Raw genomic sequence first — 19,394 nt, forward strand, 5'->3', positions numbered from 1 at the left:
GGTCTTAATCTGTCCGAAACCGAAGCCCCGGTCCACCAGCGACGGGCGAGGGAGGCGAGGAGAGATGTGAGGAAGGGAGAGATGATCAGGCTTGCCCGACGGCTAGGATCCCATCGTCGTCTTCGAGAAGCAAGGAGGATCTCCTGACGTTGTGGCAGCGGGTAAGTTTTCTCTCTCTCTCTCTCTCTCTCTCTCTCTCTCTCTCTATCTATCTATCTATCTATATATATATATCTCCTTTTTCCGGCCCTCTGCGGGGAGCTTATTCTTCTCCGGAGAAGTCCCCTTCACGCGCACACCCTCATTTCTCCCTCTCTTTCGTTCTCTTCTGTATTCCCTGGCGCACAATCACACTCAAAACTCTTTTTGTATACATTCTTACACTCACATGCAAGAACTCTTACTTGATTCCATTCTCCGCGACCAAATTATAGAGACTTTGCCACTGCCCAAACTGCCGATATCAATCGTTTTGGTCATTATTGAGCCGCCGGCAGCTCCGCCATTGCAGAGTTACGTGTAGGGCTAGGGTTTCTGCAAGAGTAGCATAAAACCCTAATGAGCGTGGCCTTTGGGTCGGGCTTTTTGGGTTGGACCCCTTGCTTTTTGGTCTTATTGAGTTGTTGGGTCAAGGCTAGGGCTTGTAGTGGATTGGATTGATTTTTATCTGGTTGAATTGAACTTAGTTGTATTTGGGTTAAGAATATGAACATGATTCTGAATTTTCTTCAGAAAAGGGTCACCGGTGCAAGGGGGAGCCTTTCAGCCAGTCGGAAAAGGGTGGCCAACGATGATGTGACTGGCCGACAGTGGGGAGCCTTTCTGCGGAAGGATTTAGCAACACCGTGTCAAACGGTGTTGCTGGTCTTCCCATTCAAACCCTTGTGATGGTACAATTGTGACCCATGACAGGCCTCACATTCAACGGGTCTCTTTTGAACTGATAAGTGATAAGCAGAATTCTTTGAACAACTTAAATGGGGGAATTGTGACGGATGTCCACCGACGCATAACTTTTGGCGAAATGGCATTTGACCAAAATAAGGTAAAACAATAATTGAATAAATTAGTAAATAATGAATATACCTTTCTTTTCGATTTGCTCCCTAATCCCCTTCATCTTTATCATTTTCGCTGAGAGAGCTGCCCAACGTCCACGACAAGGTTGGTAGGTGTGATTCACCATCCTCTTCAATAATCATCAAATGGCCGCCACTTTCTCCGTCAATGTCTAACCCAGCATCAAGTGGAAATCCTCCTATTGGTAAACTCCGTTGCACACCTTTTCTATGCATATATGTTTGTTTACCTACAGTTGCGTGTCATATTTTCAATTTTGGGCATCTGGGTTTGTCGCATTTCAAATGTTCTTGGTTATTTGCTTGCACTTTAATGTTTCCCATTCATATATTTTAGGGTTTTCTATTTGAAGAAATTTCTGATTAATCTACGTTTGAAGTAAATGGTGTAATAAGGCTACAAAAATACAAAATTTTGGCCCTTAATATAGTGTAATGTAGTTGTGATGTCATTAATTTGGCACAGATTGCAACTTTTGCAAATCGTAGAAGCCAATGTAATTTGAAAAAGTTTCAAGTTTTTTTTATTCTGCCTGTTGTATGTTTGAATGCTGTAAGAAGCTTCTGTATTTTATTCCATTTTCCTGTTGTCCACTTAATGTGATTTGATTGATGAATGTGGTTTTGAATCGAATTTGAGATAAGGGGATGACAAATTGAACACAGAAAATATCTTAGTTGAAAGTGGTTGTGAATCAGTTTGTTGGTTTTCAAACACTCTTGACAGCTAACCATGTGGATCAATTAGCAAATGGGCTAAATGGATAAATGCTCGGTAGTGTTGGAATGATAATTATTTTAATAGCAAATGCAAACAATTGGAAAAAATGTTGATTAGTTGTTTGCTTTTGTGTTTTTGTTTCTTTTGTAATCAGAGATAATCTTTTTCAAGATTGATTAGTTGTTTATTTGGGTAGATGGAAAAACATTCTATTAAGTTTTTATGAAAAATAAATGTGCATCATTTGTTATTGAACTATTATATTTTTGTAATCAAGATTCACTTGCACTTTGCTATGAAACTATTTTATTTTTTTATTCATTTGTCAATAAAATTATAACATGCTTCTAAGGAAATAAATTTAGACCAACTTTTATCTAATAAATCCAAAAGATTAGTTTATTCACTTGTGAGTTAACTATATATAATTCGTTAACTATACAACGACAACAAATCAGCTCTTGGAAAATGAAAGTTCAAGTTATTGTGTAGATGTCATATGCAATTCCCATGATGTGCAAACTGGTAGACATTTCTAAATGCATGAGGAATGCTTGTGCCACGGTCCAAAATAATCGTCAGCTTATCCGTGTCACTTGTTATTTCTCGCAAGTTACGAAAGAACCAAGTCCATGAAGTTTCATTCTTCGAGTCAACTATACCCCATGCAAGTGGATAAATTTGAATATTTGCATCTTGACAAGTGGCCACAAGTAGAGTACCTCAATATCTGCATGACATGAATGTTCTATATACACAAATTACCCGTCGCATTGAAGTTTGGTATCCACGTATACTTTATCCTAGGACCATGAAAAAGTACTTGAAATGCATGTTATCATCAGTTTCAATGATTGTCATTGTGCTGAGATTTCTTTGCTCCAAAACATGACAATACGATGGTAATTTAGCATAACTATCATCAGGTGTCCCTTGAACAAGTCCATAAATAAAATACTTGGCCATATATGCCTCATTATAGCTTATAGTTATGTCAAACTCTTCACGAATATCACTGATGATATTTCTTAGTTTGTAAATCCTATTGGCATCTTCATACTTGGAGACAATGTGACTTCCAATCAGTGAATAGGTAGCATGTCTATGATCTCTACGCCGAACACTCATGGAGCAAGTGTGTTGGTTAAAGTAGCTTCGAACTTGAAACATATAAGATTGATTCAACTTTACTGCCCTTAAACACCACTTATAATTTTCCTTAAGACAAACAAATGTATAAATGGATTTATTTAACTTCTTCACTTTAAACTCAAAGTGACACCTCATTGCAAGCAAGTACAACTTCGATATCAAAGCCTTTTTGGATGAGAACAATTGTTTTCTCTGCACGTCCTCACACTCAGGAATCCTCAATGATGTTCCATAGGGGATAAAACTTATATCAACTGTTAAATTTGGGATGTTGTTGTGGATAACAGGTTCACGTTGATAGACATCATCACCATTCCCGCTTGCCATAAGAGATTCTTCGCGAAGATCTCGTCTTTCAGGGCTAAATGGAATTATATTCAAACCATCACATTCTAAAAAGTTTCCATTATAAAAAGTTTCCATTAGCATTCTCATTTTCCATATTACCCTCAGTTTGCACAAAATTTAATTTTCTATTCACGCCTCCAAATTATATTCTATCATGTAACATCCTGCATTGAACGATAGGAAGGATCGGAACAACTTACCCTGATGAGCCTATGCGAACTTTCCAGGAGGTCATCCATCCTTGAGCTTGGAAGTTCAAGTTCGCTTAATCTAGGAGTTCCTTGCCTACATTTAGTCCAAAAGGTATCCCGTTTGTGTTATTTCTTTCTTCACTTATTCTCGATATATACTACCATTTTCTGGACTCTTTGGGTATTACATTCTCCCCCCTTGAGCACATGACGTTCTCGTTATACGACCTTACAACTGGTTCCAAATTTTCTCCCATTTGGGGGCTGCTATCCTAGAAGTCTGACAGAAGCCGCTCCTTGTACAGGCTCTCGAGCCCCGACGTCACTCTCTGCCCTCATCGGACCGCCTTTACCAAGGGTCGGCTTTGATACCACCTATAACATCCCGCATTAAGTGATAGGAAGGACCAAAATAATTTACTCTGATAGGCTTACGCGAACTTCCCAGGAGCTCACCCATCCTTGAGTTTCTCAGCTCAAGTACGCTTAATTCGGAAGTTCCATGCCTAAATTCAGCCCAAAATGTATCACGTTGGTGTTATTTTCTTTTTCACTTATCCTCGATATATACTTCCATTTTTCTGGACTCTTGGGGTATTACACATCATCTGTTTGCATTTCACTAAATGAGCCATCATGTGCTTCAATAGTTGAATGTTCTTTGTTATCTTTTAAACCGCCATTTTCTTGATACTCCTGATCTTTCTTCAAAAGGGTTACACAAGGAAGGACTTCCATATAAATAAAGAGATACTATTTCATATTGTTGTCACAATCAATCTTCATTGGTGGAATTGGAACATTAGACATCCTAGGGACAATAGTTGTCATGTCTATATTATTTAATCTAGAATCCAACTCCAATGCCAATCGAACTTTATCGTATAGCTCCGCATAGGTAATGGATTTTGAAACAAGAATAGGAGTCACATTTGCTCGACCATTCCCTATATGCCTCCATGTCCACCCACCACCTTCTTTCTTCTTAAACTCAACGAAATAACAAACTAATATCCATACCTTATCCACAAGATCCATAACTGCAATTCAACATAAAACAAATATAGTTCAGTTGATCATATCACGAATTGCTACATTATACAATTCAAAGTGTATATCATACATTTTTCAATAAAGATATGAGTGTCAACTATTAGAATAAGTCCAATAACACTAAACTAAACATATTTTTATTGCCAATTATCACACTCAAATATATATAGATGGTGACAGTTAAAAATGAGATAATACTACTGTTGCCGTTATACATTATAGATAATGGCATACTTGTCTTTATTTTAGAGTGTTATTGAATTCATATGTTAACTCACTAAAACAAATATATATATATATATATTTATATATAGTTATCACATTCAAAGTTATACACGCTAATAGCTAAAAATAAGGTAATGACAATGGTGTTGTTATACATTCCAGTTAACGACATATGTGGCGTTATTGTAAATTTGTAGACAGATACATGTATATATATCAACAACAATACAGTAAACCAATCATAAAATAGACCCTAAAAAAAAAGGTGCAGTAAATAATATGTACTTTTTTTGTTCTCTAAATGCAAATGATAAATGTGGAAGGATTCAACAAGTTTAATAATAAATCAAAGCTTAAAAAGGAAGATTGTAGGGTTTTGCCATAGAACAAGAACAATGTGATTGATGAAGGAAGGAATCATATTTTCGCCTGTTGATGTTGCTCTCTTAGTCGACTCTTTGTGAATGACGTGGGTTTGGGGAAGAAACAACTTTCCCCCACTCTCTTAGTCTATGAATGATGTGCGATTGGGCGAGGAAGAAACACAAAATTATAGCCATTAATTGTTAAAACAAGATGGGGGTATTAAGGTCTTTTGACATAGATGATTATTTTGGACATTTAATAATAATTTTTATTTTTTATTTAATACTTGAGGCCTTTTGTACAAATAACATTAAATGAAGACTTTTTAATCAGACTTATTCTTTTACTTAGGCTCTTTTAACTCAATTCTTTTAATTGTTGACATATGTTTGTAAAACGTTCTTGTGATTTTGGAGATATTCTTAATTTTTTTTTTATTTAAAAAATAATTTTTTTTCATTTTTAAAATGATTGTTCTTGCATGGCTCAATGCTTTACTTTTTTCCATCCTTACTACTTCCCGATATTGTCACCCAACAGATCTGTATATAAAGGCCTTACATATATTCAATTGATACAGAAAGAATACATATTTTTTATACCCACACTCTTTTTCACCTTTTATCAGTAATTATTAAGATATGATGTTTCAATGAGAAGGTTACAGTTACACCACTTGTTCATTAGCGTGTGTGTTTATATTTCTACCGGTTCCCATCCTTTGACAACATCCAACCTTTCTAATCTTTATTAATTAAAGAGTGGTAATTCCATGATGAATTATATGTGTGATATTTAGAGTTTATTAATTACTATTTGGAACAGTTAAGCAATTTCATGATAATATATGTTACTGAAAATTATTTCTTCAACGTGTCCAGGAAACTCCTCAATTGTGTTAAAATAACTACTCTTCTTCAGTTTTAAAAATCATTTACACATGGACACAAAATTTGCATGAAAATGAATAAGGTTCTTAGGATTTTCATAAATTTTATTCCAAAAATTACCAAGAGAGAGCATATATTTTCCTGTGGCTTGGCAAGTTACATAATGGCTTCACCGGATTTTGAATTTTTATTTCTTTTAAAGTCCTTACAGTTTGCGCGTCTCCACCGTATTTCACACCTTTTGCAATCAAGAAGTCATGACATGACGTCTTGCCAGCCAGAGTACGTAAAGATAATAGCAAAAAGTCTTTTGTAAGGGAATTGACTCATTGACTATCGCTATCGCAGTGAGAATGGTCCCTGGTTAAAAAAAAAAAAAAACTAAATTCTCTTGTGCCTGTAACATTACAAATAGTTGCCTGTAACATTACAAATAGTTGTAACCAGAACAACTAGGAACTTAAAAAAAAAAAAAAAAAAATCAATAATCGAACTCCTGATTGTAGTAACGCTGAGCTCGATGGCGTATGGGATAATATCCCTTCAAATCTTCCTTCTGTTTGTGGGAATGCTACACTGCATAAAGTCCAGTTCCGGGCTGCCTCCAGGTGGAGGCGATTCAAGCATCTTGTGTTTTGAGAAGGAGAGGCAAGCACTTCTCAAGATTAAGGCAGGTATCGTAGATGAATATGGCTACCTCTCTTCTTGGGCAACCCAAGAAGAAGACATGGACTGCTGCAAATGGGGCAGGATCAAATGCAACAACAGAACTGGCCATGTTGTTAGGCTGGATCTACACTCAGCATTTGGTATGCCTATGACGGGTGAGTTAAACACTTCAATGCTTGAACTGCAACACTTGGACTACCTGGATCTCAGTTCCAGTGCTTTTAGGATAGCTCCCTCACCAAACTTGCTTGGTTCTTTCTCTAAGCTAAGGTACCTCAATCTTTCTAAAGTTGGTCTAAATGGGAATTTTCCTTATGAAATTGGAAACCTCTCCGGCTTGGTTTCTCTTGATCTCAGCAGGAATAACTTTGTCAGAGTTGAAACCCTTGGATGGCTTTCTCGTCTTCCTTCTCTGAGTTACCTTGACATAAGTGTAGTTAATCTCAGCAAGGCTGCAAATTGGCTGCAAGAAATCAGTATGCTGCCTTCTCTCACATACTTGAGTCTATACTTTTGTAGCTTACATGATCCTACTCCTCCAATTCCCTCTCTCTCCAATTTGTCTAGATCTCTTCAGACCATTGATCTCAGCGCAAATTTTCTTACTCCTTTTACTTTCTCTTGGTTGCCCAATATGAGCACCAACGCTGTTGATCTTAAGTTGATGTACTGCTTCATGAATGGCCCCATCCCTGATGTTTTTTGGAACATGACCTCTCTTGCACATCTCGATCTTTCTTACAATAAATTTAAAGGCGGGATACCAAAAACTTTTGGGAACCTCTGTAGCTTAAAAACATTGGATTTGTCAAAAAACAGTCTCAATCAGTCACTTAGCGATTCAATAGATAACTTGTACACACAATGCTCAGCAGATCCACTTGAGGTTCTGAGTTTGAAAGCTAACAGATTCATTGGAACATTGCCTGATTTTACAAGATTTTCATCTTTAAGAGAACTTTATCTCGATATGAACAAACTAAATGGGTCCATACCAGAAAGTTTTGGACAACTTTCTAGTCTTCAGCTTCTGAATATTCAAGATAACCAACTGAGTGGATCATTGCCATACTTCCCAGAGTCTTTGGTAGAACTATTTCTTAGCAATAATCAACTTGATGGTTCTTTATTCAAGAGCATAAATAAGCTTCCTTACCTCATAGCTTTGTACGTCTCTTCCAATAAACTTGCAGATGTTATCACCCAAGCCCAATTGATGAATTTTTCCTATTTGGAAGACCTTGTCTTGTCTCACAACTCTTTTTCTTTTAACATAAGCTCCAGATGGGTTCCTCCTTTCCAGTTACAAATAGTTGGATTGAGCTCATGCCAATTGGGGGGCCAGTTTCCTGCTTGGCTTCAAGGGCAAAAGAGTATCAGCCACCTTGATATCTCCAACAATGGAATTTCTGGTACCATACCCAGTTGGCTATCTCAACTAACTCCCACCTTAATGTACTTAAATCTCTCTTACAATCAGGTCAGCGGTACCTTTGGAGCCTTTGTAAGTGATGAACCCTTTGTTGTTGTTGATCTAAGTTTTAACCATTTTGAGGGCCTGTTGCCATTGTTTTCTGCTACACCCATCCTGTTGGATCTCTCCCACAACATGTTTTCTGGATCCATTTCGTCAATATGCAGCATGACAACTGTGGCATTGAATCATCTAGATTTGTCAAATAATATGTTGTCCGGAAGCATACCAGACTGCTGGGAACGATCAGTCCCATTATATGTTCTGCGTTTAGCAAACAATAACTTCACTGGAGAAATCCCTGCCTCAATCGGTTCCTTACTTTTGCTTTATACTTTGCATCTTCAGAACAACAGTCTCACTGGGGGATTACCCATGTCCATAAAGAACTGCACAAGTTTAACAATTATGGACGTTGGGGGGAACAGATTATCAGGAGAAGTGCCGGCATGGATAGGGGACGATAGCTTATTGAATCTGATCGTGCTTAATCTTCGGTCAAATGCATTCTCTGGAAGCATACCTTCCCAGCTTTGCTATCGTCAAACTATTCGAATACTGGACCTTTCACAGAATAACATCTCAGGAACCATTCCATCATGCATTAGCAATTTTAGTGTCATGGCTCAGGAAGATAGTTCTGGTACCCCCATTATCTATAAATATCTTCGTGGCTATGTTGAAAATAGGCGTGATATTGGCTACTACCTAGACAATGTATCAGTTACATGGAAAGGAAGAGGCCATGATTTTGGCAAGAATCTTGGGCTCCTGAAGGTCATTGATCTTTCAAGCAATAGCCTCTCTGGGGTCATCCCTGACCAAGTCACAAGTCTTTTAGGTTTGGTTGGCTTGAACTTGTCTAGAAATCACTTGACTGGGACCATTCCCCCAACAGTTGGCAGGTTGTCACAGTTACAATCTCTTGATCTCTCCAGAAACCATCTTTCAGGTGAAATACCGGCAGCCATGGGGAGTCTGAGTTTTCTTCAATACTTGGACTTGTCCAATAATGATTTTTCAGGGAGAGTTCCATCTGGCACCCAGCTCCAGAGCTTTAATGCTTCTGCATACAGTGGAAACCCCAAACTCTGTGGACCTCCACTTGTGAAGAAGTGTCGAGAAGATGCAGTGGTAAAAGGTTCACCAAGCAGAGACAAGGACACTGATGAAGAAAGTGGGAATTGGAATGGCATCCCAGTGTTCTATATTACTGGAGTGATTGGTTTTGCTGTTGGCTTTTGGGGAGTGTTCTTCACCCTAGCGTTAAAAAGGTCTTGGAGGGCTGCCTATTTTCGATTTTTTAAGTTGTGAAAGTGAGAAGCTTTACATAACTACTGATTTTGGCATCTATGAGTTTGCCTTGTAGTGTATGTGCTATTCGTCTTATCCCCAATATTTCTATTATTTAAGGAACTTGAAAGGAGGGTTCTTTAAGCATGGTTGGCGAGGTAATGTGCTAATTGGAACTTGCCTGACCCGGGAAGATATTGTAAAGAAGAAACAGGCTAATAAACATGGGCGTTTTTGGCTTTGCAGGCCTCAGTGAATGAGCTTGCAATTATGTCATGAGAACCACCTCCTCCAGATTGTGTTATACTAAGAGATGGGAAGTTTGTATTGTTGTGCTGAGCAATGTTTTGGTGTGTTAATGATGTGATAATGGTATTGACAAAAGTAATGTTTGACAACTAGTCTTGTATTGTGTTTACTAATGTTAGAAGTATGTAATAGATATTTGTTTAATATTTTGATGTTGTGCTGTTACATATATGCAAAATGATTAAAAAAAGACAATAGCATATTAGATAAGCAATTTTTACTTAAAGTGCTCGTTGTATGGTTATTCTAGTAATAACATGTTGGTGATTCTAGCAAATAGTAGTAAAAGTTGTCAATTGTAACACGAAAAATTATTAATTTGCATTCATATTTACTTCCAAAATTATATTTTTAATTAATTCATATCAAAGCATAAAAAGATTTTAATGACTTTTCTTATTACATGTAAATATGTTAAAAAAATAAATAATAAAATTGTGACAGTATAACTATGAGTCACAATTAAAAGTTGGTATTGATTTTTCTAAGCAAAGGTAGTACACTCATTCTCGATATTATTAATTAAAAGCTATTATTGATTTTTTCGAGCAAATGTTGCACACTATTTTTGATGTTATTAATTTTGAACAACTAAAAAATATATTTATTTGAACAAATATAATACTTGAGTTCTAAGTTTTGAATTCTGACGAACCACTTATCACCCTTGAAAAGCACATTTGTTGGAAAAGAATCACTGCCATTGTAAGAGAAAAATTATAGTGGTTACAATCAATCTTTCTTAGGAAATAAGAAAGAATGAGAAAAGAGAGAATAAAGTGAAAAATATGAAAAAAATCTTATAAAAATATAATGACAAAATTTTGATAATTTTATAATATTTAAGTGGAATTAACTAATAGTAAAAAAATGATAACATCATATTAAATTTAAGGTACTTACTATATTTATTTAAATATAAAAAATAATTCCTAGTATCTTTATCTTTATATATATAAAAGTAGGATAGTCTTGAAAAAAGAAATTTCCCCCCAAAACTTGCATTAATGATTTGTAATTAATATTTATTGTATTAATAATTTATATTTTGTAATTTATATTAATAATTTAAAATTTTCAATTACTTTGAAATAATAAGTAGTAATAAATAGTATGCAAATATTTCTTCCCTAAAAAAATCTGTCAAACTATTTTTTACATCTAAAATTTATATTAAACTTGTATGAATTTTTTAATACTATTAATTAATCAAAAATAAATATTTTCTGTTTGATCTTCTTATCAATTAATCCGTCAATCAATCAAAAATAAATATTATTTATAAGAAATATGAATAAACACTTAAAATATTAACTAAGTCACGAAAAATTATTCATTAAATAAAATTTTATCTTTGTATAATATAATAATATATTATATTAAAATAGAATAGTTTACAAATTTTTGTTCCCTCCAAAAATCTGTCAAGCTATTTTTTGTCTCTTAAATTTGTATTAAATTTGCATGAGTTTTATGAGAAATATTAATAGACAACTTAAACTATTAATTAAGTCATAAAAAATTGTCTATTTATTTAAAATATTATCTTTATAACTTTATTCTATATATATTTATATAATATTAAAATATGATACTCAAACAAAATATTTTGCCAAGTATTAATCAATGGTGAATTTTTTCCCTCAAAAACTTGCATTAAATCAAAGGTAGTGATTAATTAATTATTAATTACTTTAATAATTATATTATAATCTTGAAAATGTGATATCTTAACAAATTCATAAAAAAATATTTAAGGTTGTTAAATGTTAGGATTTTTCAATGCTAATTAATATTTAAGGTATCACATTTTTAAGACTATGGAAAAAATCAAAATTCATATTTTTAAAATTTTGTCATTATTGAAAAATTTATTCTTACTTATATTTAAGAGTTTTAATTTATATTTATAATTATAATAAAATAAATAGAAAATAACGAACATCTTTGAGTGAATATATTATAGATTTTATAATATTTATTTATAAATAAATATAATATAACAAATAATAAAATTTATAAGTATTTTGTCAAGTCATCTACTTAATGTGTTAATTATTTTTTAGCATATTGAATGGCATTACATTGAATTAAAAGTGTTCTCCATTAGCATATTAAATAACGAATAATTAATTAAACTTAAATTTTGATAAATAATTGAAGATTAAAAAAATTATAATTATCAATTATGTTAAAATTATTTAAAATAAAAAATTTATTTTTTATTTTTAAATTAAATTCTCCCGTGTATCACACGGGCTCACCACTAGTATAATCTTAAACTTGAAGGACAAAACGCGTAATTTTTTCAATTATCAAAAACTTATTAAAATGCCACGTCTTGGCTAGGTGTATCCCCGCTGGCGCTTAAGTGGAATGTCATGTGATGACATGAAAGCGCGGGAAAATTCAGATCCTTTTGGCGCCACATAATCCCAGATCTCTTAAGGTATAGTCCGTAGCAGCTAAGGGCAGACCCAATTTCTTTTCTCGTCGGAGCTACATCTGTCACATCTGATTGATCGAGTCTCTCTTCTCAACTCTTTGTTTTTCTTCTCTAGTATTCGGACAAGCCGTATTCAAACCCTTTGGAAAACATAATTTGCTCGATTTCAAGTTCAGATCGGCATGGAAGGCTTATCGGCCATTTGCGCCGGTATCGGAACTGTCGAAGAGGATGATAATGGCAATCGGATCGGCTACACCAAGGGCGAGTATTGTTTAGGTATCACTGCAATCTCCACTATCCCTGTTTATTTTCCTAGAAAATGAGTTATTAGAGGACGAAAAGAAAATGAACTCGGTGAATATTTTTGTTTCGTTTTGGAATGCTCCTCAATTGAATATGGTAAACCAAGTTTATTGGCTATTGAAGATTCTTCAACGGGAGCTTTTGTCTTTTGTCGCTTGTACTAGCCATCAGAAGATTGTGCTTGAGTTGTTTCCATAGGTTTCTTAGAGATTTTTGCTTTGAACGATTGACTTGCAGATAATTTGAAAGATTTGTTGAGGTTTCTGAGGCGGGATGATCCACAGTCCAGAGAAGTGTTCAAGCAAGTTTGCAAATGGAATATTGTCGGCAAGGATTTGATACCTATCATCGAACACTGCCAGGACGATCGTAATTTGGTGCTGAATGCAGGTAGTAATTAATAGACACATTTCATGGCCATGAATAAATTGCCAAAATAGAAGCTTGGCTGGTGTACTATACCTTTTTTTTTTCCCCGGTGCTGTGTGAGGCACCAGGATTTATAAAGGGAAAGGGAAAAGACAGGAAAAAGATAAGAAAAGAAATCCATGGCTTGAAGTCTAAATTTATTTATTTACTCTGTTAGGTTTGAGAATCAGAAGAAAATGAATACATATTTGTATATTATACTCATTATTGCTAATGATTTTGACAGTGAAGGTTTTAGTATTCCTGACTATGCCTGTTGAGCCCACATCCAATGACATAGCCCAACAAATAGAGTATCTTTGGGCCTTGAAGTCTTCAATTACATGCAGTGACACCGTTCCAGTGATTGTCTCACTTCTAGAGAGTCCACTGGAAAATTTAGAGCGGTGAGGATCCCCCTCCATGTTTGTTTATTTATCTTCTCTTTAGGTGTTTGGTTTGGTTCATTTCTTTCAGCGCCCTGGTTTTATACCAGCTATGTGAAACAATTAGTTGAACCATTGTGATTAGGGATCCTTATAATGGAAAAATTCATATCATGGTGATGACTGGTTCCTTCGATTCTCTCTCTCTCTCTCTATTCCCCCACTAGTTTCCTCTATTTTATTAAATTAATGTCTGATAGAGCATGCATTGATAAGGAAATGAGTGGAAGTTTTGGTTTGTTAAGATGAGGATTCTTGTTCTTAGTTTGCTGTAGAAATACAAGAGTCAAGATGATGTTTCATTTTCATCATTTTTCAAAATTAGTGGATCCTTTTCAAGAGTCCACACTGAAACCTAATTTGAGGCCGTCTCAGTTGTCATGCTGCTAGGGAATGTTTTCCTCAATTTCAGGATGTATGTAAGAGCATTGTTAGCTAAACTTGATCAAGCAGAAGAAAGTGCTAATGCCTGCCAATAGATATTTTAGCGGGGTGAACATTTGCAAAGCATTATATATTTCTATTGAGTTTTAATTATATTTTAACAATGTTTAAATTTGCCTTCAAATTCAAAACTGTATTTACTCTTGCAATAAATTAAGTGCCATGAATGAAATATATTTGCTCTTATCCTTGTTGCCTATACTACAGAAACTTGTCTCATGTGAATGCAAATAGCAGTAGTGAAGCATAGACATGCTTTTATCATCAGAAATATGAATTGCAACACACATTTTATACTGCAGGCTCATTATTTAATCCATGTGACTAGGAGAATGGGTTGGATATGGCTGATAGGATCAAATGATCATGCAATTCTTAGAATCTTGTAGGATCACATGATCACTCAATGCTCAGACTCTTGTTGGAGATTTTTGACTTTTTCTTCTATTTTGTCCTCCATCTCAATGTCTTTTTGTTTTGTCATTTTCTGGTCTTCAGATTTCTGTCTACCCTTTGCCTTTGCATGCGTACTGGTTTGTGGATATCACTGCTATTTATTATGTTATCACTGATATCATTATTAATTTGACTCTAAGCAGTGAGGCATTTACAGAGGATAACTGGAAATTAGTCCAGCTGGTGCTTACTTTATTTCGCAACATTCTTGCTGTCCAAGACATACCTGTGCATCAGCAGGCTGGGGGATCTGCCACACAATTCTTATCCCTCAGAGATCAGTTTCTAGAACTAATGTTCCGTGAGAATGTAATGGATTTGATATTAGTTCTGACACAGCATATTGGCGGTTCTTTTGGCTATCTCCGTCAAGACAACTTGCTTTTACTGGAAACATTTCATTACATATTTATGGGCCAAGAGCCAGAGTTTATTGCCAAAGCAAATTACAAGGGCTTGAAGGTCAGCTCCTGTTTAGTTTTTGCAATTTTCTTTTAGCAATAAATCCTACATAGTTTTTTCCATGCTCAAGAAGGAAGCAACATGAGGAATAAATTAGAACTTAAGATATGTGCTCCTTTCAAGTTCCTAAACTCTGGAGCTTTTAGCTCCTATTTCTACTTTAAAACCAGGAGACAAAGTAAAATGTGATTGCATGCTATTCTTTACGGCTAAAAGTAACAGATTATTTTTGCAGATAATTTCATACAATTAGCATTTTGGTGTGTACATTTATGATTTGGTTATTACATATTTATCCCTTATACTTGTTATTCAACTAGTTTACACATCACAATCAAATGGAATCTTTGTGATAAACTACTAAAGGAGATGTTTTATCAATTAGGTGGATGGGGATGCCAAAACTTCCATCAACAGTCTTAGGTCCATTATGGAGCAAGAAGAAGAAAAGAGAAAGCTCATCAGAATGCGTAATCTGGGTTTTCACACACAATTTAGGGGAACATTTACTTGGGTAACCATGGTAGGTTGTGTTTTTACCATTGTTGATGCTGTAACTTTTTACTAAAACTAAATTTAGTAACTCCACAAACCTTTCCAACAGGATGGTTCTAAAACATTATTTAAGGGAAACCCTTGTTCTGCTTCTCGTGATGCACTTTTCAAGTGTCAAACGGTCCATCGAGGCCCATTGAAGAGAACAGTGTGGGACTATGGAAAATTACCATCAACAAAGGACAATATTCTCGAACTGCTCCATGGTTTTGTTAATCAACTTCTCTCAGGGGGTTATAATGGTATAATTTTTGTAATTGAAATGAAAATTTTTCTTTCTTAATTTTTTATCATCACCATAACTCACCAGTTGGTGTTCTTACTCTGCATGTAATGTTTCCAGTATTAATGCAGTCCATTCGCGAGGACATTGAAAAGGAACATCATATAATCCAGAACAGCGACATTGTTATTTTTTTTCAGGTTGCTCAATTTGTTACATCCTTTCAGTATTACAAATCCTTGTTCCTTAAGGTAAGTGGTATACTCAAGGAGCTCATAAACACCTTGGGCACTTTACATCTGTTTCATGGATCAGCATTTTGTGTCATTTGATTGGTTAATCTGGTTCTAGTGTTCTGTGTTAGCTTCCAAATGGATATGTTTAGTTTCCATGAAATAATGGGATGCTAGCAACACTTGTTACGAGATAATTAATTATTTTGATGTGATACTGGTTGATCAAAATTGTAAGATGAATTAATGTTGCTTATTGCATCTATGTACATATGCATTTTAACATTATCTAAAGTCTGTGGATCTGAAAAGATTGAATGGCCATTTTGGGATTAGAGTCATTTATTTAAACCTTGGAAATGTAAATTTATTTTGGTGGTTGACTATCTTGATTCCTATGTGATTATTTGTCTCATGAATGGACTTAAGCTACTATGGAATCTATTTATGAGAAGAGAAATGCAAGACATTTGCACCAACTATGGCGATGGATTTGGATGCAGAAAAACCCTCCTAGAAGCCTTGTTAGGCTTAATTTTGATGTTTTATAAATGAAGGGTATTTTTGTAATTTTGCATAACTTTTTCTGTCTTATGGTAACGCTAATTATGTGTTAGGGTTTTATTTATAGTGTTTAGCCTTTATTTATAGTCGTTTCCTAGTATTATTATTAATAGTTTTAGATTTTGTTTAGTTCCATAATAGGAAAAGGATTTCCTAATTCTAGTAGGAATAGAAATTGCTAGAAATGAATGAATAATTATCTTCAATTTTCTCTAAGATTTGATGCTTTCTTTGAACTTTGTGATGCAACTCTAACCCTAGGTATGATGCCTAGTCTCTCTAATCTTTCAATTTTTATTTGCCTAATTGTAATAGGAATAACATTACTAGAAATGAATGAATAATTATCTTCAGTTTTCTCTAAGCATTGATGCTTTCTTTGAATTTTGTGATGCAAATCTAACCCTAGGTGTGATGCCTACTCTTCCTCTAATCTTTCAAATTTTTTATTTTTGATTTTTGTAGCCCCAGTTTCAGATTAGTTTTGAGCTCTTAAAATTTCATCTTTTCTTAACCATATTTTACCTCTAAATTTTTCTACCAATCTATTACATATCAAAACCTTAGCCATTTCAACAATTTCCCCTTGTATTCTAACCATAAATTAGCCTCCAATTAGTCGGTATTCTCAAAGTACCAAATCTGTCCTACATCATAGGGTGATACTGAAGTGATATTTAGTTGTGAAGTTCTGCAAGGTGAAGGAGAAGAGTCTAAAACATTTGAAAATGATACTGATCAGTTGGTTTCTGGACATGGAATGTTGATAGGTATTCTCTCACTTGACTAGAAGATGAGAGAATAGGATGTGGTGTATCTTGAGTTACAAATGTCTGCAAGCTTGTTTGGTTCTGGTCTTGCAGTGCATCTTGTTTGTTGATGGCATTTTCTTATAGCTCAAATTTGATGAAGTGTTAAGACATTGATGACAAGGATGATTGAAAAACCATGGTTATGCACTCTTAGATTCATTATTGGTGAGCAAGGCATGGGAAGAGAATTTCTCGTGGAATAAAGTCAGATAGATGAAGTGGAAATATTGCTTTTCCAGTGTCTGTTTTGTACCATAATTGTCAAGGAAAGATGCCCTTTACAGGATGTCATTTTAGTACAGACATATTGATGAATTTAAAATGAGGTGTGAAATAGAAGAAAGGATAGAGTAAAAAATGAGTGGAGTTGTAAAATCTAGACCAGGTACCACTTCAAGAAGATAAGAAACAGAAGTACATATGATGTTCAAAGACCATATGCATGCATCATTTACAGATGAACGAAGAGTCTTTTGATTGATCTGAATGTGCTACACAGGTTACTTAGCGCACCCCCCCCCCCCCCCCCCCCAAAAAAAAAAAAAAAAAAAAAAAAATAATAATAATAAAAGAAAGAAAAAAAAAAAGAGAATGTTCTGCACAGGTAACTGAGAGGTCAAACTAACATGATTGACCAAATCGGAAAGGCACGAGGGCTAAAACATTGCAAAAAGGTTCCTGCAATATATATAGCTAAATGGTGGAGAATAGTCCCTATATTGGCCAAAGTACTTTGGACTTGAACATTTTTTTGGGTCTTGGTTTAGATTAGGTGCATCTGATGTGAGTTCCAAAATTGCTAAATTTCCTACCTCAAAGATTATGATGTTGCATTTACATCTCTACATGTATAGAAATAGAAATTTGGATTATTTAGAATAAATGTTTGAAACTGATTGAGTTTTCTGTATTGGAAATGGTAATGGTTTTATGGATGAAAATCAGATTAAATGATGAAAAAACTATGATTCGGAGATCTGAACATTTTCTTGTCTGCACAATCTGATTCTTATTCTATATATTACTTTGTGTTGATCTTTTGTTGCTCAAGTAGTTGCTGGCTTTATTGTGCTGTCTCAATGTTGCCATCATTGATCACAACTGAAACACTCATATGGTCTTTCTTTGCTTTAACAGCCTAACCAAGAAGATGACCCAGTTGAAGCTTCTGTCAATCATCATGCTGATAACACATTGTTTAAAGGCAACATATGTGGACCAATTGCTGCATCAATGAATGAATCAATGTTTCTATTAGTCGTTTCAAAGTGGCGTTATGCATATGAAAGCTTGAAGGAGACAAGTGACTATAAATTTGTATCTGCAGCAGAGTCTCTTATGAAAATCATGGTGATCCATGCTTCCTTATTTTATGTTGTATTTCAACTTGAAATTTCATGGTTGAAAATTTTACACCTGCTGTTCTGCTTGTTTCTCTTGCTGTTATTGCATGTAGATAGGTTCTAGAATTACTTAGTTTCACCTTTGTGAACTTTAATTTTCGTTGCACATCATTTGTAATGTCTGCGGAAACAGTCTGCAAAAAAGACGCTGCATACAAATATGACTTTTGTGTATCCTTGCAAAGTGGGGAGCAGTGTGCATTGGGGATGATTCCCCTTTGATCATTAATAATGTCATTAGCATAAAATGTACAACTAGGTATAGATTTATGGTTGTGTTTTTGAGGAAGTAGATCAAATCATTATTATATAATGGGAAGGATTTGAAGTAGCACATTCTACTGTATGAGCTGTAATATTTTAGATGGCAGTTGTACCTGATTGTCTGTAGTTTCTAATGGTTCCTTTTAATTTTTGAGGAGTGTGTTAAGCTTGTTAGAGCAAATACTCTACTTTTATTTTGTCATTAATGTAACTCTTACAAGTTTCCACTCTATACCAGTTTAACCATTATCAAACAGTGTGATTTGCAGCTCAAATCTGTTCAAATATGTGCCTCTGTGAAGGTTATTTAACAGAAACTGTGTCAAAAGAGATGTCATGGTATTTCTTGGCATGTTATATTCAGTGTGCAAAGTAATGAGCTGCTTCTTTCCACTAGATGGTTGTTCCTTTGCATGACCTCTTTCCAGCAAGTGCATGCAAAACACCACAATGGTTTATTTTGTCTTGCTCTAGATGATTTTGGTACTTGGCACTTTTCCAGTTCAGTGCATTTGCTACAGGAAAAAAATGTTAACTATAACATTGTGATCGATGCCTAATAAATAGATTTTTGTGTGTATGTGTTCTGGTTTCTATGTGGA

At 34.7% G+C, this 19,394-nt stretch overlaps 2 protein-coding genes across 8 annotated transcripts in view; both read left to right on the forward strand.

The window, feature by feature from the left end:
- On the forward strand, nt 1–9,991 carry LOC127801323 (receptor-like protein EIX1). Of its 7 annotated transcripts, none has more exons than XR_008023002.1 (4): nt 1–161; nt 733–1,264; nt 3,481–3,603; nt 3,797–6,519. XR_008023002.1 is itself a non-coding variant. In XM_052336322.1 (4 exons), exons 2-4 carry the CDS (start codon nt 1,025–1,027, stop codon nt 9,480–9,482), a joined length of 3,093 nt encoding a protein of 1,030 aa, XP_052192282.1. In that variant the 5' UTR covers nt 1–161; nt 733–1,024; the 3' UTR covers nt 9,483–9,991. The 7 variants fall into 7 exon arrangements, 1 of the variants encoding a protein (XP_052192282.1); XR_008023007.1 differs by having other exon boundaries at nt 3,528–3,603; XM_052336322.1 differs by lacking the exons at nt 3,481–3,603; nt 3,797–6,519 and adding an exon at nt 6,532–9,991 and having other exon boundaries at nt 733–1,045; nt 1,144–1,264.
- LOC127793960 (uncharacterized) overlaps nt 9,608–19,394 on the forward strand; it is an 18,917-nt gene continuing 9,130 nt past the window's right edge. Inside the window, exons 1-10 of the mRNA XM_052324798.1 lie at nt 9,608–9,619; nt 12,169–12,219; nt 12,393–12,495; nt 12,760–12,912; nt 13,178–13,337; nt 14,420–14,738; nt 15,124–15,261; nt 15,343–15,535; nt 15,637–15,767; nt 18,263–18,475. Coding sequence (XP_052180758.1) covers nt 9,608–9,619; nt 12,169–12,219; nt 12,393–12,495; nt 12,760–12,912; nt 13,178–13,337; nt 14,420–14,738; nt 15,124–15,261; nt 15,343–15,535; nt 15,637–15,767; nt 18,263–18,475 — 1,473 coding nt within the window. The remainder of the gene's footprint in view (nt 9,620–12,168; nt 12,220–12,392; nt 12,496–12,759; nt 12,913–13,177; nt 13,338–14,419; nt 14,739–15,123; nt 15,262–15,342; nt 15,536–15,636; nt 15,768–18,262; nt 18,476–19,394) is intronic.

The sequence above is a fragment of the Diospyros lotus genome, chromosome 1 (assembly GCF_014633365.1).
Source record: "Diospyros lotus cultivar Yz01 chromosome 1, ASM1463336v1, whole genome shotgun sequence".
Lineage (NCBI taxonomy): Eukaryota > Viridiplantae > Streptophyta > Magnoliopsida > Ericales > Ebenaceae > Diospyros > Diospyros lotus.

Bases quoted from the DNA above. Each gene is read 5' to 3' on its own strand.
- LOC127801323 (XM_052336322.1), top strand. From the start codon at position 1,025: ATGGCATTTGACCAAAATAAG. The intron at 1,046-1,143 runs GTAAAACAATAA...TCGCTGAGAGAG, and splicing joins TGGCATTTGACCAAAATAAG to CTGCCCAACGTCCACGACAA. The intron at 1,265-6,531 runs GTAAACTCCGTT...TCCTGATTGTAG, and splicing joins AAGTGGAAATCCTCCTATTG to TAACGCTGAGCTCGATGGCG.